General features: G+C 54.5%; 1 protein-coding gene across 2 annotated transcripts; it reads right to left on the bottom strand.

Annotated features, from left to right (window-relative positions):
- Nucleotides 1-2,994: 2,994 nt before the first annotated feature.
- ELOVL1 (ELOVL fatty acid elongase 1) lies at nt 2,995-17,672 on the bottom strand. 2 transcript variants are annotated; one of them, XM_072867230.1, is made up of 8 exons: nt 17,621-17,672; nt 6,734-6,795; nt 6,117-6,307; nt 5,871-5,951; nt 5,608-5,664; nt 5,167-5,272; nt 4,883-5,019; nt 2,995-4,469 (listed from the first exon to the last, which is right to left on the bottom strand). In XM_072867230.1, exons 2-8 carry the CDS (start codon nt 6,777-6,779, stop codon nt 4,215-4,217), a joined length of 873 nt encoding a protein of 290 aa, XP_072723331.1. In that variant the 5' UTR covers nt 6,780-6,795; nt 17,621-17,672; the 3' UTR covers nt 2,995-4,214. The 2 variants fall into 2 exon arrangements, with proteins under 2 accessions (XP_072723331.1, XP_072723332.1); XM_072867231.1 differs by lacking the exons at nt 6,117-6,307; nt 17,621-17,672.

The raw sequence follows: 17,672 nt of genomic DNA, 5'->3' as shown, positions 1-17,672 counted from the left end.
GCAGTCTGAGCTGTAGTGGTGCCTGTGCACAGCAGTTAAGTCTTGTTCTGCTGCATGCACGGAGGCTGCCTGTTCTTACAGTGCTAGGGTAGAATAGCTATTTTTGCAGTGAGTTTAGTACTCAATTTAGGAGCCAAATGCTATTAGAAAAAAAGGGGGGACAGGGGCTGGAGACATACAGCAACAGCTGTAATCACCCCAAAGGCCAGAAAGGGGCTGGCAATGAAGTGCCAGCAATGCATCAGGTATGAAGCCTGATGCAAAACAAAAGGTTAGTTCATGTTGCCACAGCCAGCTCAGATGTCACGTGAGGGACTCCCAAAGCACCATCAACCCAGTGCATGGCCCTTAGTCATATATTCTTCCAGCAGCCCTGATCTCTGTCCTCCCCTCCTGCTGAGGGGAAGCCCCGGTGCCAAGCTGAGGCTGCATGCAGGCAGCAGGGCTCAGCTGACATTTGGTAGAGCTTGACTCCTCAGCACTTGGAAAATGCATTTTTTCCAGGCTCAGTTGTACTTCTACAAGTTGCAGGGAGCATATTTGAGCATCTACCTGAGCAAGAGCCAGCAGGGCCACAGCTGCCATGCTGCTCTGCATGTTGGAGCCATGGTGTCTGCAGTTGTGGGGCTGCACCAGGCCCATCGAGCCTGTCCTTCAGCTGCACCAGCACAGCCAGGGGCTGCCAGGGACACTGCACAGCTGATTAGCACCTTTGCCTGTGCAAAGCAGCTCCACAAAGCCTGTGCCTCTCATCAGCCTGTGATTAGCTGAGGGTGGATTATTATTAACTGTTTTCACCTTCCTCTTAGCACAGTACCACGCTGTACCTGGCACCAGGCTCCTGCTCTGCCTCCTGAGCTTTAAGCCAGCTGGAGCCTTCAAAGGTGGGCAGTGTCGGCACCAACTTGGGCTGTGCTGAGGCCAGCTGGTGTGCACCCACCACAGCAGCCCCACACCTGTTGCTGAGATGGGGGCACAGTCTCAAAAAACAGCTTGCAGCAGCTAAGCCCAGCACCTTCTCAGCAGGGCTGGTGGTGCATCCCTATTTGGCCACCTGGGGAAGAGCAAGGGAGGTCCAGGGGAGGAAGAGGCAGCTCTCCTCCTCTTCAGAAGCAAATCCTAGGGCAGCAGCTGGAGCTAATGGGGAAGGGGGCAGAAACCCACATGCAAGGTTTGGCTCTTCCCCAGACCTGTACTGCTATTGTAGGAGCCCTGCCCCACACCCCTGCAGCTTAATGCTAGGAGTTAGCACAGGCTTGCTCTGTAGCCCCACAGCAGATTAAGGCTTCCAGTGCTTCCTGACCCTGGAAGGAAAGCTTTACATGCCTGAAAGCTGGTGTAGTTTCTTCACTCCTGTGTAATAGCAGTTTATCTTTCTCAGACAGAGCCTGTCTTGCCTCTCTCCTTAGCACATACCCACCTGCAGAAGCTGTGCATTACACACCCCTTGAAAGTCCCCTGAGCATTACTGGAAGGTGATGATATTGCAGTGTCTTCCTTTGGCCCCATACTAGTCCTACTGCCCCCGAGAGAAGGAGGAGCAGAGGAAGAAGCTAGGCACTGACCCAGCAGGCCCAGGAAACACTGCCATATAAGGTGCAAATTCAGTTTGGAGCAGCAGCCCAGACTGACCATGACAGCATATAAATTACCAGCCCATGGAAAGATCACAGCTAACAGGAACAATTGGAGGAAGGGAGAACAGAGCACACGTAGGGAACAACCCATTTTAAGAGGCCAAGCATAAGTAGCTTAGAGTATTGTTACTATTTTGGGCAAAAGCAAAGACAGTCCTATCTTTACCAAGAGCCAGATGGGGGGGGAGAAGGAAACTAGATAGGAAAAGCTCCATCTCAGCTGGACTGTCACCTACAGCTCCTGAAGTGGGGACTGCTGAGCACTGAACTAATGTTACACACCACTTCAGCAGGGACTAGGACAAGCTCTCCTGCCAGTCCTTGCCCACAGAGAAGCAGCAACAACTGTGCAGCAGCCAGATCTCATTTCAAGGCTTCATACATACAAGGGCACTGAGCCCTGTAAAACAGGGTGATACCCATGTGCAGTTAGGCATATTGCTCACTTGAAGAGGTTTTCCTGCATTTCAGAGCACAGCCTTGAGGTGCACAGCAGCTCAGGCAGGGTGAGCAGAGTTTTCCCTCACACCAAGCCCTGCTCTAGAGCTTTGGCTGGACATCCACTAAAGCCCTCCCACCCCCCAACCAAACCTACAGTGAAACTCAGCTTCTGGAGGCCTGCTGGTCTAATGCACTCCTCCCAGCCACAAGCAGCCCAGCCAGCTATCCACCCTTCTTCCCAGGCTTGAGTCGGCACCTAGGCTGGCCTCTCTGCTCAGGAGGGCCCTGGTCACAAGGCAATGGGGAAGGCAGCACTGCACCCCAACAGCACTGAAGGGAAGCCAGACTGTCTCAGGTGGTAAAGAGGGCAGAGCCCAGCCAAGAAGATGCACTGCTGCAGCAAGAGCAAGGCAGCAGCAACATAAACCTCCCTCTGACCAGCCTCATCTGTGTTCTGCACAGATCCACACTGCAGGGGCATTCACAGATGGCAGCAGATGGCTTCAGTAGATGCAGAAAGCAACAGACTGCTCTTCCCCCATCACCTGGGTTTCCAGGGTCTCTCTTCCCTGCTCTGCCACACCTCAGCTCCCCAGGATTTCTGAAAAGCAGCAGCTCCTCCTGGGCAGCTGGCCTAGGTCCCAGCCCACACCCACACTCCACCCCAGCCATTCTTTCACAGGGTGGAACCACTTTCACAACAGGAGCTTTGACACATTTCCTGCCCTGAGCACTGCTCTACCAAAGCGCTTGGAAACAATCTGCCATCTGCTTCATCAGCACACTGTGTGGCAGGGGGAGAGGGCCATCACAAACCTGCTACGCCAGCTGCTTCTCCCAGCCCTGCCTCCAACCACATTGGGCAGGACCATGCACCTAGAACAGCTTATGAGCACAGCAAGCCAGAAAAACAAGAGGGCAGAGCCATTTCTCCTTCTGTTTGTTTATTTGTGATAGAAGAGCAGCCCAATCTGACAGGGCCTGGCTCCTTCACCTCATCCTCAAGGCCACCAGCATGGTTTTGGTTACAGCCAGAGCAGGTGATGGGCACCAGGCCCAGGAGAGCTGCTGCACTGCCCTGCTGTAAGGCAGAGTACATCTTCACACAGGCCCAGTCAGATCCACAGAGGCAAGAGGTGCTCACTATTGCACCACAGCCGGGCACGCTACAACCATCCTCCAGTGTGCTCATGCTGGGCCAGAGCAGGGCTGGTCCCAAGCAGGAGAGCCCAGGAGCTGATTCTAGGGACAATTATTGCTCAAATCTTGAGTTTGCAGGAATGGAAGTAGTCCAAGGCAAGGCTGAGCTTGGCCTCCACCAACTCTGGAGCAAGCCACCAGCTGCCATACAGGATCAGGTAAGTGTGACTAAAGCACACGCCAAGCACCCAGCCCAGGTACAGAAAGGCAAGGCAACCTGGGCTTATTGTGTGGGGGAGGCATTTCAGGCTGTCACAGCCCCTGCTATGTACTAGGCACAGGGCATGTGTAGTGTACTGGGCAGGTCCGGGCCCTCGAGTCCCACATGCACTGCCCCTACATTCTCCACAGCCACACCTGAGCAGATATGCCAGGGCAGGACCCCCCACCTGGGCACACAGGGACCAGAAGGGACATGCAGCACTGTGGCATGGAACAAGGTGGCACAAGGCATGGTAGAGCAGGAGCACTCACACTTGAGCTGGCAGCAGCAAGCAACCAGGGACAAGTCTGCTCATCCACACAGGCTCTGATGAGACAGGGAAGAGGAAAGGGCACCAGGACAGGGACTGGTCTCTTCTTTTGGTCCTACTCAGAAGGAAAGGGCCCCCAGGCAGAAGGGCCAGATGTAGGCACTTGGGGGAAGTTCCTTTGGAAACACTGGAATGGGACTGCAGCCCCACAGCTGTGATGCAGGCAGCTGCCTCTCTGCTCAGCAACACTGAGAAACAGCACAAACCCTCCCAGGAGCAGGAGAAGTTGCCCATGGCTGCTCAGAGCAGAGGGGCTGGGCATGCAGACAGAACAGCAGGGCTGGGCACAGGGGTACAACAGTCTGTAGGCACTTGACTTGGCTAGTGGCACCCAGGAGCAGGGGAACAGGTCCCAGCTGCCTCTGCCCCGGGGCTCTCATTGGCTCTGGGAGGGCCTTGCCCTCTAGTTGGCTTTGACCTTGCCATTGGCAACAGTGCCATTCTCATGGATGCTGCTACCGTTGTGCTGGGCTGCTTGCTGAGCCACCCTGGGCAACCGTTTGCCCTTGGTGTAGGACTGGTACCAAAAGTTGGAGAAGAGGATGAAGAAGATGGTCCCATAAATCCAGATGAGGTGGATGAAGATGGGGAACTGGTACTGGCAGCTGGGCATGAAGTAATACTGGGAGACGTGGACAGAGACAATCACAAACTGTGCCTGGGAACAAGGCAGAGCAGGGACAAGTTATTCATGGGAGCAGGGTCAGTGATCCCACTAGAGACCTTCTTTCTAAATGAAACCAATAGGCTCCTTTCCCACTCTGAAGTAGAGGTCCTTATGGTGAGGCACAGCCAGCAGCAGCTGGAAGAGGCAGGTGCAAGTCTCAAGGCAGCATGTGCCTCTCACCCTCCCAATGTGGCTGCAGCCCAGGGACAGCAGGCTGAGCAGCACCCAAGCCCTACCACCCCGGTTAGGGCAATCAGAGGCCCACAGCTGCTAGAAACCCAGAGTCAGAGGCTGCAGAAGAGACAACTACAGCTGCTGGCTGCATCTTTCATAGGTACAAGGGCTGGCCTGCCCCTCCCATTAGAGGCTGAGGGCATATGCTCTGCTCTACAGCACAGACTCACCAGCTGGATGGCTGTGATGTGCTTCTTCCACCACAGGTACTTCTGAAAGGCAGGTCCCGCTGCTGAGAGCCCATAGTAGAAGTACATGACAACATGCACCATGGAATTGATCATGGCATGGAATGAGCCCATTCCCCCTGGAACAGATTTTCATTAGTGTAAGTCAATCCTCTATAGCAATTAGCACTCCTAGGAGCCCAGCAGGGACAAAAAACCCTTCTCAGCATGCTGGGGCTAACCCCACCCTTTCCCCAAGCTGTGCACTCAGACCACTTCCATCTTACCTGGACCAAACTTTGCTCCCCACCACCAGCTCCAAGGCAAAACAGAGTGGTGGAAGAGGTGCAGGAATGTGACCTGTTCATTCTTCTTCCGCAGGACAAAGATCACCTGCAATGAGAGCCCAACAGCATCAAGGACCTGCAGCCCTGGGAGCAGCTAGAGCAGGCTGGACCACTAATTCACAGTGTCTGATCTCAGTGATGCTTCCCCCCTCACCTCCAAGCTCACTGCCACCACACATTAGGTCACCCCACAGCTTCCAGAGCTATAACATGCCAAGAGCAGCCTCTGCAATAGCTCAGTGTCCTCCTTGGCAGTGACACCAGACAGAAGCACTGCCAGGTCAGACTGGAAGGGCTGAAGAAAGCACCTACCCTAAGTACACTGGGCCCCAACTCCCTGCCCAGCAAGCAGTGACAAGGCCTCCTCAGTAACTCACTCACCGTGTCCGTCAGTTCGATGAACTTGGAGAAGACAAAGAGCCAAGCAACACTGACCATCTGTAACAGAACAGGTTAACATGAGACACACCTCAGCCTGAACATGCCCAGTGACCAAGGGTCTCCATACAGTAACCCTGGGGTGAATCCACAAGCCAGGGACTGTAAGTCCTCTGCCTGAGGAGAGGCAGGTAGCTGTGACCTTGCTGTCCAAACACAAGTGCTAAAGTCCCTCTCCCAATAAGTGGGGATGGCCAAGAACTCACCCTGAGAGCCTTGGGGTCCTGCGAGAAGTCCACAGGGTCACATCGCCAGGTGTATCCAGTAAGCCACCCTGCCATCAGGAACTGCAACAAGAGCATCATCAGGGTGAGGCCCAACACATCACCCACTGCACTTCCCAAGCCCTGCACCAAAGGGCAGGGAACAGCCTGCAAAAGGGCTCCTCATCACCCACACAGCCTGCATGGACTGCTTCATATGCCACACAAAGCCTACTGCTGACAACTCACCTCATAGACTATGTAAAGTGAGAGTCCCACCAGAAAGAAGTTGTATAGCACCATGAACTTCTTCAGGTTTAAAGGCTTCCTGTTGGCCATTAGCCGGGGACCCAAGGATAGTACGAAGTAGACGTATGCCAGAAGGATGCCCATCACAAGGAACGGGGACTGCATCAGTGGATAATCAGCGATGCGGGGGTCTGCAGAGAGCACCATGGTGCAGGGCAGTTAGCATCCTCACCACCCCAATCTGCTGCCAGCAATGCTACTGCCAGAGTGGAGGCAAGGACACGGCAATCCTGTTCTCCTAGGACAGGAGTGCAGGTAGGGGGCAGTCTGGGAGCAGAGGCTGGTGAAGCCAAACTCAGTAAGGTACAGCCTGAAGCCATGCTGCACGGCAGCACCCAGGAGGGCACAAGTGCCCCAAAAGGACCTGCACAGGCACTGAGGCAAGACAACATCATAACAGGCAGCCCAAAAAACACAGAGCTGCATCTACATCAGGGCAGAGGCAGGATGCAGCTAGACCCAGACTGCTTCAGGGATGACAGACCACTCCCCTGTGCCTGTGGCAGTAAGACATGTAGTGCCACCTGCCCTGCAGCTGGGCAGAGCCAAACACTCACCTGCTTTCTTCATGAAGTCCTGATACATGGTCACAATCCCCTCCATGGTGGTGGCAGTATCTCTGTGGAGAGGAAGGGCAGATCAGGCAACTGTTTTCCCAGGAGGGCAGTCTGCAGAGCACAGCCCTGCAGATCAGCAGATTTCAAGCACACCTTCAGAGTGCATCTGGCCAGTATTGCTCTCAGCTGATCACACACCAGCATCCACAATTCCAGTTGAGCCATACACTGCCCACTTCTCCTCACTGAGCCTAGCCCTGTCTCCCCAGCTCTGCTGAGAACCCCACCATCCACCACCAGTAGTCCTTCCAAGGCAGGATCCTAACATTTCAAGCCAGCTAGGAAAGCTTCCAACCTCAACACCGTATCTCCAGCCCCTTAGTCTGGCTCCTGCTGTACAGGCTCCAACACTATCACCCACAATCACCATGATATCGCCACCAACCTTGCCACCCATACCCACCCAGCATGGTCTGCCTGACCCTGGTGCAAGGTCTCCAAGGGAGATGCAGAGCTAGCCCACATGCTCCACAGAGCAGTGCCTTTATGATCAGCTTTGGGCTCCTGCCCACTGGTCCCCATCAGAGAAACAACACAGCATCACTGGCAGACCCACTGCATGAGGAAGGAAAGCCATCAGTTCAGAAACAAACACCAGTTTCTGATCTCCAAGTTCCTGGTTTCACATCCTTGCACAAAACTCTCCTGACAAGAGCTACCACCCCATAACTCAGCACCTCAGAGGCTGCATCCAGGTGCATCCTACTTGGCAATGACATTTCCACTACCCTTCCAAACAGAGGACAGTATCCCCAGTTAGGGTAGAAAGCCATAGAAGAAGGATATAGGGCTGCAGGGAGAAGGACTGGCACTCTGCACACTCACTCAGCCTCACTATGAGCACACAGCAGACAGCAATCCAGACAGATGCTCTCCAGAAGAGCAGGAAGGGCCCAGGCTCTTGCTGCTGCAGGTAAGTTTGAAACACCCTTGCCCAGCTCCCTGTGCTTCCCAACCTCTCCCCAGCCTACAGGAGACCACAGCAACAGGGATGGAAGCAGAGCACAAACCCAGCCTCACCTGACTCTCCCACCTGTGAGGGAGGCATTCCCCACAGCTGCTACCAAACAGACATTCCACCTACCCCTTCCTCCAGGAAGGTGCACAGGAATCACTGTCCACACACAGGCCTGGGGAAATGGGTCCCTAGCCCAGTCTCCCCAGGAGATTTATTGCTGCTGCCACCAGGAAGCACACAGCCTCTCCCAGACCAGCAGCTGGGAGGCTGAAGCCAGAGTAACCTTCTTCCCAGTAAGGTCCCAGCTGGGAATATCCAGCAGCCACTGCCACCTCAAGCCCTCACCAGCATTGCTCCTTCAGCTTTGCTGCAAGAGGAAGAGCTCAGCAGAGTGCTCTTTGCTCTAGCTGGGACCCAGGCAGGATGGCAGCGGACACCACCTGTGCAGTGCTACCAAGCACCTACATGACAGGCTTCACTGGCAGCAGTCTTCACAGGGGCCCAGCACGCACTATTCTAGCTCATCATTCTCTGCAAATCACTTTAGTGCAGCAACAGTGCTGGTTCTGTGCCTGCCCAGTCAACCTGTGTGCTCCTCCAAACCTGGGAGTACCACCCAACCTCTCTGCAACAGCAGTGGGGTGGAACAGGTCTCCCCCTTCACCCCCCAAAGTAGCCATTCCTCCAAGCAAGGCTCCAGAGCAGCCTGCACAGCCACACACCCCAGGCACAGAGCCCAAGAAGTTTTGCTGTGCTTCAGAAAGCACAGAAGGTGGTTCTTCATGCCACCTTGGAGGCAGCTGCAGCAATAGGGCAAAGCCCACTCAGGACTGATCCCCACACCTCAGGGGTACCAGCAGCAGAACAGATGCTCACCTTCCCAACCCAAGGTTTCAAGAGGTTTAACAGCAAGTAATACTCACTTGTAGTATCACTGTGATACAAGTTATCCTGGGCAATGCCAAGATTATCCACCCTCCACATGCAGAGGCCAGAAAAGCATAGCAGGAACTATAGCATCCCTGAGAGCCACTCAAGGTTCCAGTTGTGGGAAACACAGTAAGTACAAGTCCTGAAAGCTGCTGAGCTTTATGCTGCTTTAATGGCTAAGAGCAAGCTCCAAACTTGTCTGTCTAGTTTCAGCTTTCAACCACTAGATCCAGCTACACCTTTATTTGCTAGATTGAGGAACCCTCAAGAGTTAGTTCCCAGCACAGGTACCTGACTATTCAAGCTCTGTCTTTATCTTATCAAGCTGAATGAGTCAGCCTTACTACAGGTCCAGGGCAGAGACAAAACTCCTGGGGAGCACTTGCCTATTTTGGGCAGGCTAGGATGAGAAGATAGTATCAGTCACCCACAAGCTCAGAGCTACATCTCACACTGCAGGGAAACACTTGAGCTCAGGCACTATGGATTACTTTGCTGACCCTGATGCCAGCAAGGCTCCAGCACCACTGGCCAACTAGGGCCCCAGCTCAAAACAATTCAGGATCCCAGGACACTGGGGACTTGGGAGAGAAGACTCACACTGTAGTTTTGCCCTGACAGACCTTGCTGAAGGCTGCACAGAACACAGCAGACAAGGGTCATCCTGGCAGCAGCCCTGAACACAGACAACTATCTCCCCAAGCTGTGGGAGAAGCCCACTTCAACCCAGCACTAGCACAGAAGCCCCCACCAGTGTGAACAGCACCAAGTCCCTCTTACTGCTGTATCTTGTGAAGCACCTCCAGCACTCCTACAGCCATACATGCCACAGGGAGAGGGAAGGCATTGAACTGGTCCTGAACATGGGCTCTGGGCAGGCACCAGGACTTCTACCAGGGCAGAACTAGCAGGATTATGCTACAGGCCCTTATGAAAAGGGCCTATGCATTTTCCACAGCTTCCCTAAGCAAAATGACATCCTGCTGCATTCAGCTAGCAGAGCAACCACATCTCCAGGGAACCCTCGAGGTCTTCAGGTCTTTGCAAGACTGTAATCCACACTGGCACGCTACATGGTCCTGCATTAGACAGAAGCTGAAGTGTGCCTTGCTCAGTGAGCAGATGCAGGTATGTCTCACCCTCCTCTGTCTCCCAAGGCACAGCTACCAGCCTTGGGGTGTTGGCAGTTGAGCTGCAAAGGGGGAGTTGTAGAGCAAGCCCAAGCATTACCTTCATGAAGCAGGAAGATGCAAAGTGCACTGGCCTGCCTGAGCCATGATGGCTCCATACCAGCCTTTCTGCTGCAGGCAAGGGTTTTCCAGCACAGAGCAGCAAGTGTCTGGGAAGCTGAACTCACTCCTGCCATTTCCTCTGTGCACAACACCAGCACTTTATGTCCCTCTGCACTTTGAGAGGTTCACCACCCAGCCAGGCATCTGCTCTTACTGCCCTCCATGCTACACTGCATATCACACACTGCAGGCATTTACAGCTCAGTAGTTGGTACCTGTCAGCTCTGCATGGGAGACACTTACTCTTCTTTGACTCCTCCTGGATAAGGAACTGGGAGGAGATGGGGAACCCAAAGCTGAGCCTTGAACAGCTGAAGTCAATCAAACAGGTCCAAGCACCCCAAAGCACCAGGAACCCTTGGGGCCCAAACACACCCTGCACAATACCTAGAGACCTTGCAACACATCTCCTTCCACCTCTCACCAACAGGGCGTCATTTCCTCATCTTGGCAAGAAAGCTCCCACTATTTGCAAGCCAGAGTACCAGGCCACATTCTGCCCCAGTAACCAACATCAAGGATTAGATACTTGCTTACACCAAGCAATGTGTAGACTGCATATTTCCAACAAGCTATACAACTAATTAGTGCAACTTCAGCAAGAACAGCAAGGCCCTTTATAACCAGCCCCAGCAGCCCAAGAGCAGTCAGACCACAGCACTGTGAACCACGACACTAACAGAGACCAGAGCTCAACCCAGTTAGTTTTGTTAACAGCCTCACAGGGTGCATCTCTCCCCACACAGCAGCCATCTGCAAGCAATACACTTGGCCCCAGCCATCCAACACCCAACTCCTATCCCACCAGCACTCAAGTCAGAAATCAGTCCTGTAATAAGTAAGAAAGCAAGCCACCCTAATCTCCCCACTAGTTTAATTACAGGCAGCACCAAAACAGTCTGGTAGGTGGCCACAGAGCTGCCACCAGGCCCTTGCTGAACTGGCTAAGGCAGGCCTGGCCCCTGTGGGGCTCCCGAGGGAGTAGCAACCCTCAAAGGTGAGGAGATAACCAGTTGGCCAGAGATCAAACCAACCCTTCATCCCTGACCTACAAGCTAGCAGCAAGGCTTGCTGCCTGATGTAGCTCTGAGCTCCACAGCCTCTTGCTAAGAGGCATCTTCCTCCCCCAGCTCCTCACCACAGCACCTGCCCAGTTTCCTGGAGCTCCAAAAAGTCATTGTGGGGTCCAGCAAGGCTTGCATGCAGCTCCATGCACCCAGGGAACATGTTTCCCAGCAGAGCTATGGGGACCTGTGGTTCAGAAGCATCTGCTAGCAGCAGCTGTCACTGTGGAAGAGTGGGACTGACCAACCCAGGGTTTGGTGGCCCCAGACCAGACACAGACAGAGCTGCACACAGCACACTGAGACTGGCACCTCAAACCATCACCAAGAGCTGTCAGTCACAGCTCCAGGACAAGCTTTCCTGAGCTTACGCACAAGTGAATCCAGCAAGACAGGGAGCACAAAACCATGTCTGCCCTTAACACCACACAAGCAGCAAGGCAGTCAGAGCAAGGCAAGGGGGAGAAGGAGCCTGCCCAGCCCTGAGCAGCAGCAGCACCCTGTTCTTTATGAACTCTGCAGTGGGATGTCTCCAAGACTGAAGTTTACCATGAAGCACAGAAAAATGGATTTGGATCTGCTCCTTCTGCTGCTCTGTGCCCAGGTGAAAGGGAGAGGGGCTGTAACCAACCAGTGCACACTTGCTTCACACACAGCATCTCAGGACACCAGCTCAAGCACATGCAGCAGAGAGCACTCAACAGGAGAGCTGTATTCAAGTACACCTGCATTACTGGTAGCAGTTTCAGCCATCTCGCTGAAGACTCAGTTAAGGCACTGCTGTCCACATGCTACTAAAGTCATGTTTTTCTCTCAAGAGCACAATTGCAGCCTAAAGAGATGCCTGTGCACCAGCTTACAGAGCACACAAGACCCATCCGGCAGCAGAGCACAAGCCGCTATGTTTCAAGCATGGAAAGCCATACCAGCAGATTAGGGCAGAGCAGGAACATAGAGCTCTCCTGGCCTGACATCTTGGCTCTGAGGACTCAGGACAGACTCTCTGATCAGAGTTTGAGGACAACTAGTCCCAGAACTTTCAGCTTGCAACATAACTACAAAGTCTACAGGGAAACTTCACACTAACACCACCAGGTAAGTCTTCCTATTTGAATCACATCTATTTGTCACTTCCTGGGGCTCAGCTACTTCATGCTGAGTGCCAAAGGACATGGCTAACAGTCTGGTACCATATGCTCTGCACTGGAGTACTCTGAAGTCAGTACAGGAGGACTGTGTTCTCAGAGAAGGGATGCAAACTCTCAACCCTTGATATGTAACAGCTCTTGCAAGAGCTGTCATTGCAGCTGGTGCAGGAGTCACACTGGCTGGGTGCTGCTCCTGGCACATTGGCTCCAAGCAGCAGGAAGTGACCTGTCTGAAGTTGAGGAGTTTCCCCATCTTCACCAAGTGTGTGTTAATATCCTACCACTATTTCACATAGTGGCTGTGAAACCCTGAGGCCTTTGGATAGCATCCTACAAACAGAGATTAAGCTCTCCCCTTCCCATACTCACTGAAAGCAGGGAGAGCAAGAGGAGACTCACAGATTAGCAGGCAAGCTCTGCAGAGCCTTGGCAGTCAGTATGGCAACCCGCAAGCTTTCAGGGGAAGGAGCAAGCCCATTGCAACAGGGTACTGATAACCTTGTACAAAAAACAAGGCAGGTAATCAGACTTCAAGGTCCCACAAGAGCATACGTTGCAGTAAAAGTTCTATATGCACAGCACACAGTGTTTTTTTCAGGGACAGCACCTCCCCAAGCTGATCGGGCAAGCTGTTAGAGTAGGCTTACTCCTTATCACATTCAACACTGGTGTCTGCATATTCAGGGCACTGGTATCAGTACAGATGAGAGCAGTCAGGGAAAAGGCAGGGAAAAGGAAACATTAGGCATAGCAAGGAACAAAGGAGTAAAGAAGTGAAGGAAGAAAAGAAACAGAGTGAGATACCTTATTTTCCACATCTGGAGGTATTTCCTTTCTGAGCTAACCACACTGAGCTGTGCCCACTCCCTCATGCAGTACCAGCTGAGGTAGGAAGGAGCTAGAGATGGCTGGGCTCCCTCTCTGAAGTGATGGCACCCAGCAGCCCTTGCCTCACTACAAGGCTTCACCTCTGTTCCCACAGCAGTGTCTGTAATCATTACACAGTAATGATTACTGTGCTCTGTCCCATCCAGGCCTGTGCATTAATTGGACAGGCACACCAAGACAAAACAGACATTAGAAGTCTACAAAGCAAGATGCAGAAAGGAAAGACTCCTGAAATTCCTCCAACAGCTCTGTCTGGACCAGTCAAGAAGCCCAAGTGTAAACCCAGAGCCATTTCTCATTGAGAAAAGGGGTCACTGCCTGAACTCACCATGATGTCTGCTTTGGACCCCCCTACCTTCTGCACCAAGAAGGCAGTGCAGTCACACAACCACCTTCTAACAAGGAAAGGGATGTTCACTGGCAATACTAGAGATGCCAGAGACTCCAGCAGCACAGTAGAAGCACCACAGATCCCCACAGGCCTGAGTCTTAATAGATACCACCTTTAACAGGGTTCACAGCCCTCCATGCACACAAAAAAGAAGCATTAGATCTGATTATCTCCACACAGGTTTAGATGGCCCACTCAATGCCAGGGCTGTTGCTCCTGCTGCTGGTCCTGTACAGACAGGGAAAGCCTCTTAGGATTAAGTAGAAGCAGCATGAGATATAACTCTATGTATACAGAGCAAATCTATTAACAAACCATTAAAGCAAGCTAGCTGATCTGATCCACAGGGTAAGAGCACTCCTTGCAGGAAGGCTGGAGAACTTGCTGGCACAGTGACAGCTTACCACCCTGATCCATCCCACAGGGAAGAGTCAACCAGAAATTAAATACCCTGTAAGACGCTAAGGGAAATCAAGAGCCATCAGACCTAGTTACCACCTCCACCAGCCCCAAGCCACTAAAGTCTCAGATAGCATCCAGACACAGGCCTGCCAGTGGGGAGCTGGCTGTGGCAGCTGCAACCTGTCATCTCTGAGCAACAGCAGCCCCAGAACTCCTGCAGGGAAGAGCCCTGGCTCCTGGGGACCGGCTCCTCCCTGCAGGAGCCCAGGCTGCCTCACCTGTTTGACTGGCAAGAACCAGAGTTTCCAGCCCAAGTACTCCCACCATCTGACAGCCAGTAGGGCACATGCTAACACAAATCCAGTATGAAAGTACAGAAACACAGAAGATCTCTTGGGCCACAACAGACACCGCTCCCAATATCTCCTGTAAACTTCTTCCTAAAGGAAGGATCTGTGTTGACTGAGCATTGACTGTGCTGTAACCCCAGCAGAAAAGGGGAAAGGCTCACCTGCAACCTTCAAAGACAGTGCCAAGCTAAGCATGCAGCAATGCACCTGCTTCTGACACCAGCTTCAGAGCTTCCTGGGGATGCAAAGCTTTTCTCCACCAGGAGAGAAAGGAGACACTATGCACCTTGAATAAACTCACTTATTTTCACCTCCAAAACATGGTGAAAGACACCTCTAGGTCAGAACGAGTTTTTACTCTCCTAGGCTCAGTTTTAACAGTACTTTCTCCCATATTACATGGGCCATATAATCCCCCCTTATCTAATAGACTTTCAGGAAACAGAGGTGAGAATACAATGCAGGGCAGGACTGCAGAGGCCCAGGCTATGTGGGTGGCATGGCTTAACCCCCACAGGGAGATGCAGCAAGAAGGTGCTGCAACAGCTGGCATCATGCTGCTTCTCAAAGGAACAGGCTGTCAGCAGCAGCTCACACCCATGAGATAGAGGGGCTTCCTAGGAAGAAGATAAGACACAGCAGCCTCAGTCAAGCCCCAAGGGCTCAGCCAACTGTTTGACTCTCTAAACTATCCCCAAGAAGCTGCCCAGCAGGTCTGGTGTGAAGGTCAGCTCCATCCAGCTAGGAATCTGCCCTGGCTGCATTCTGGCAAAAGAGAATGTGGTCAATTTGGGGCAGCACAGCAGGATGGATGCACTGCTGCACAGACAATCCTGGCCTCCGAGAAGGGAAGAGATGCTCTGACGGAATGCACTAGCAGGGAACACTCAGTGTTATTCCATGCTACCCACCGAGTGTCAGAAGGGGTACTCACTTCACTTTTTCCCCGCCCTTAGGACTCCAGAGCCAAGGTGGTCTGTCACAGGGAAAGCACCTGACAGTCCCCCTGCGAGAAGGGGCCAGGCACTGAGGCATACAGATTGCCACCGCAAAGCCCCCTCTCCTGTCACAATGCCTGTATATTTATGCTGTCTCATTTAGCCTGTTGCAGAGATGAAAAAGCAGCAGCCTTCCTAACTGCCTCTTCATTACAAGAGAGGAACAGGCCCACGTAAGTGACCTACAAGCCAAGTCCAGTACTGCCTGTGGAAGGTCAAATGAGCATTTGGCCACAGTTATTAAACCTGCAGTTGCCCAGCACATGCAGACCCCTGTGCATGACTGCACACCAGTCTGAGGTGAGCTTGCAGCCAGGCTACTGCTGCCACCAGGAGGGTGACAGGGACCTCCTCCCACCACGTTCCAGAGCAAGGACCAGAGGGAGGCCAAGCACCTACATGAGCCGGCACTCAAAGCTAACATTGTGTCGCAGCAGCGGGGGAGGCCTGGTACTGCCACCCTGCCTGCAGAAGGAGGGAAGAGCCATCTCAATGGTACATTGATGCCGAGAGCTGTGTAGGAGAAAGCTCTCCGGCCACCGAGCAGCCGGCGCTGCCGTCGGGGGCTGCTCTCGCCCTGCTGCAGTGAAGCCCCAGCAGACCACAGCTCTCCTCAGCCGTTCAACATCCCTGCAGCTTTCAGCCAGGGCCGAGCCCAGCAGCCGCACCAGGACGGAGGGTGTCAGGGAGCGGAGTGCAGTCAGGGTCCCTGGGCAGTGCCCCGCATGGGCCTTACTCCTGCCCCCAGCGAGGCAGCTCCAGCACGGGCCCCTAGCCCCGCATCCCGGTGCTGGCTGGAGGGAGCGCTAAGCCCCGCAGGGACCCCCTCCCGCCGCCCGGGAGCGGGAAGCGTAGGCGGCTCCCGGCACGGCCTCGGGGTGGGGCGCCGCCGGGGCCTACCGCCGCTCCGGGCCCCGGAAGCGCGGTGCCGCGGCCCGGCCGAGCGCCGGCACTGCCGCCAACGGGGCCTGTACGGCCGGGCCCGGTGCTGCCGCCCGGCTGGGGCTGCGGGGAAGGGCCGCTGCGTGACATCCCGGCGGCTGCTGGCCCCAGGGAGGCCCCGCACCGCCGCCGCGGTGACTGGGGGGAGGCACCTTCGAGCGAGCCCCGGCCTGCCCTGCTGCCTGCTGGAGGGGCAGGCCAGGACCAGCCACAGCAGCTGCCCCCAGCCCCACCAGAAGTGCCAACACAGCAATGCTGATCCCCTTCCCTGAAGTCGTGCAGCCACCAGATCCTGACCCAGAGAGGAAACAAACGCCTGGCTCTGGGCCCATCTCAGCCAGCAACAGGGAGGCTGCCCCAGCACAGCTGGGACCCTGTCCCCAGCACAGCTGCCAGGCAAAGACCTGCCAGGCCAGAAGCCACAGTGCTTGTGCCCTGGCACACAACCAGCAAGGAGAAACAGTCTTTCCTCCTGGCAGGCTGGGAAAGCATCCCAAGCACTGCACCGAGACAGTACAGAGGGGACAGCTCTGGCACACAACTGCCCCGAAGGAGGGCAGCCTGGCTGCAGGAAGGGAATTATGCCCTTCCCTGGGCACAGCTCTGGGGCAGCAGCACCAGGCCATGAGCCAGGGACTCTGGGGAACACTGCAGCTCCTCACACCATCAGGACCCAGCTGCTCTTAAAAACCACTTCAACAACCCAACTTGGGCTCCACTTATCTTCCTCCTTCTGACACAGACATGCTTGCACACCACTGGCCTGTCACAAGAATCCACGCTGCTATTATAGTTATCCCCCCTCCAGTGGGGTGACAGCCTCCGCTAGTGCCTTTCCTGCCTGGTGGCAGCCACACCCAGCCTCACCACCTGCCAAGGGCATGTCGCAACACCCATCCCACCCATCAGGCCACAGCCTCCCCAGACGCATCCCATCACTGGCCTCCCCAGACTCATCCCTCCACCGCTTTGGTGAGGGGAACACCACCCACCTCCTCTCATGCCCCAGAGCATCCCAGGGGACAGGGACACTGACACACACACAAGCTTCCTCCAGCCTCTTCCACTCCTGCAGGCTTCTTAGCCAGTGCCAAGCTGGCACATGGCCTCACCAGGGCAGGGCCCACCACCCCTGGCAGGCAAAGCTTCAATCCCAAAGCAGCTAAACCCCACTAAGGCCTCAGCACTCCCCTGCTCTGCAACAATCTTCAGCAAACAGCCCCAAAAGCCCTTCCAGCACACACCAGCAGCAAACCCCAACCCACCACCAAGCTCAAACACCTCCTCCCAAGCCCTCCCCCAAAAAATCCAAAAGGGCACCTCGGAAAGACCAGGCATCCCCAGCCCAGCCCCACCAGGCAGAGCTAGACCCAGCACCCACCGCCCCGGCGAGGTTTTGTTGCTTGTCGGTTTTTTTCTCTCCCTCTTCCCCCCCGCGTACGCAACACCCCCACAGACACTCACCACCGGCCGCACCCCGCTGTACCCGCCACCACCGCGGCCCCCGCCCTTAAAT

This window comes from Ciconia boyciana, chromosome 7, assembly GCF_034638445.1.
Source record: "Ciconia boyciana chromosome 7, ASM3463844v1, whole genome shotgun sequence".
Lineage (NCBI taxonomy): Eukaryota > Metazoa > Chordata > Aves > Ciconiiformes > Ciconiidae > Ciconia > Ciconia boyciana.
Note: the sequence above shows the minus strand (reverse complement) of the source record. Positions and strands in the feature narration are given on the sequence as shown.

Coding starts and splice junctions, on each gene's coding strand:
- ELOVL1 (XM_072867230.1), bottom strand. CDS start 6,779: ATGGAGGGGATTGTGACCATGTATCAGGACTTCATGAAGAAAGCAG. Junction 6,308..6,733: donor GGACTTCATGAAGAAAGCAG/GTGAGTGTTTGG, acceptor TGCTCTCTGCAG/ACCCCCGCATCGCTGATTAT. Junction 4,470..4,882: donor ACATCACAGCCATCCAGCTG/GTGAGTCTGTGC, acceptor CCTTGTTCCCAG/GCACAGTTTGTGATTGTCTC.